The sequence below is a fragment of the Halyomorpha halys genome, unplaced genomic scaffold (assembly GCF_000696795.3).
Source record: "Halyomorpha halys isolate HHAL.00 unplaced genomic scaffold, Hhal_1.1 Scaffold733.1, whole genome shotgun sequence".
Taxonomy (NCBI): domain Eukaryota; kingdom Metazoa; phylum Arthropoda; class Insecta; order Hemiptera; family Pentatomidae; genus Halyomorpha; species Halyomorpha halys.
This window is the reverse complement of record NW_027108463.1, coordinates 374,228-375,542: the sequence shown is the minus strand read 5'-3', so window position 1 is coordinate 375,542 and position 1,315 is coordinate 374,228. Positions and strand designations below refer to the sequence as shown.

The 1,315-nt window shown below is 46.5% G+C and overlaps 1 protein-coding gene across 1 annotated transcript; it reads left to right on the top strand.

Annotated features, from left to right (window-relative positions):
* Nucleotides 1–449: 449 nt before the first annotated feature.
* LOC136795619 (uncharacterized) lies at nt 450–1,046 on the top strand. Its single transcript, XM_067046785.1, has one exon. The coding sequence runs from the start codon at nt 450–452 to the stop codon at nt 1,044–1,046; it is 597 nt and encodes a 198-aa protein (XP_066902886.1).
* Nucleotides 1,047–1,315: the final 269 nt, after the last annotated feature.

Here is a 1,315-nt window from a genome sequence, read left to right as displayed (position 1 = left end):
TTTCAGCTAGTTTTTTTGAGTGGACTTTGTATTTTTATGCAACCTTCAATGGTATTTTTTGATTGGATGGAGATGGTGTGCTTAGTTCTCCCTGTATATATCTTCGTTCCCGATTTTTCTGTCTATAATAAGAGGGCATGAAGTGTAACTGGTATTTAGGAGCTGTAATTGACATAGTATTACAGCAAAGGGTTATATCATCAGCATACATCATCACATTGAGGCGCTAACATTGTTCTGGAGCCCAATCACAACTTTGTTAACTAATATGAGGAAGTTGGAGACAAAACTCCTCCGTTGAGAACTTCGTTTTTAATTTGTTTAATTCTGCTGTTCAGGACGGTGATCAACAGAGGGAGGTCACCTTGGCATACCACCAGGGGAAGACCAATCACCGGGGCTTGAATGAGACAGACCAAGCCCTGCGATGGAAATATTTCTGGTGGAATATGCGGAAAACGATTCAGGAGATAATCGGGAACAGTGAGGTGAGCCTCAGAACCAAATACGACCGACATCCACCCAAGGGGACACAAGCGGAGACACCGACTGTGGACACACCGTTAGTAGAATTACAAATCGACACTCGGGGCTACAAGAGGGTTACAGTGATTGACCTCTTTAGCAAAGATGCCAAGGCACATCAGATTCGAGAAAGATCGGCCGAGGTGATATCGGGAGCGCTGCGTTCATGGTTCCAGTTCTATGGAGTATCGGAAAGGATATCGTCTAATGCGGGAACGGAGCTCGATAACGCCAGCGTCAGGGAAGAAATGAAGGCTTTGGAGGTAAGGTGGCATCTAAACACACCAGGACACCCTAAGAACAGGGAGGGAGGGGGTATAGAGAGGCTACACGGTACGTTAAGCGATCACTGGCGGATGTACCAGCTAGATAAGGGCCTGGAACCAGACGAGGCTATGATAAGAGCTATAACAGCCTATAACCACTCCGTACATACTGTAACGGGATTCGCTCTATTCAAAATTCTGTTCGGACTTAGAGGGCGCAAACACGGTGATCGACGGAGAGGAGATCGTCGGTAAGGGGATGGCACTGAGGAAAACGTGGGACAAGGTGAAGGAGAAAATCGAAAAGGAGAAAGCCAAACGCGTGGCGCGACATAACGAGGGTGTACGTGACATTGTGGGGAAAATTGGTATAGCGACAGTGGCTTACCGTAGAGTGAGCTCTAACAGGGGTAAGGAGCCGCAAAGGCATGAGGGGCCATTCAGGGTGATTACAATTAGAGAGCATAACATAGTAACAATAGAGAGTTATAAAGAGCCAAAAAAAAACGAAGGACGGTCCACAT

Coding starts and splice junctions, on each gene's coding strand:
- LOC136795619 (XM_067046785.1), top strand. CDS start 450: ATGCGGAAAACGATTCAGGAGATAATCGGGAACAGTGAGGTGAGCCTC.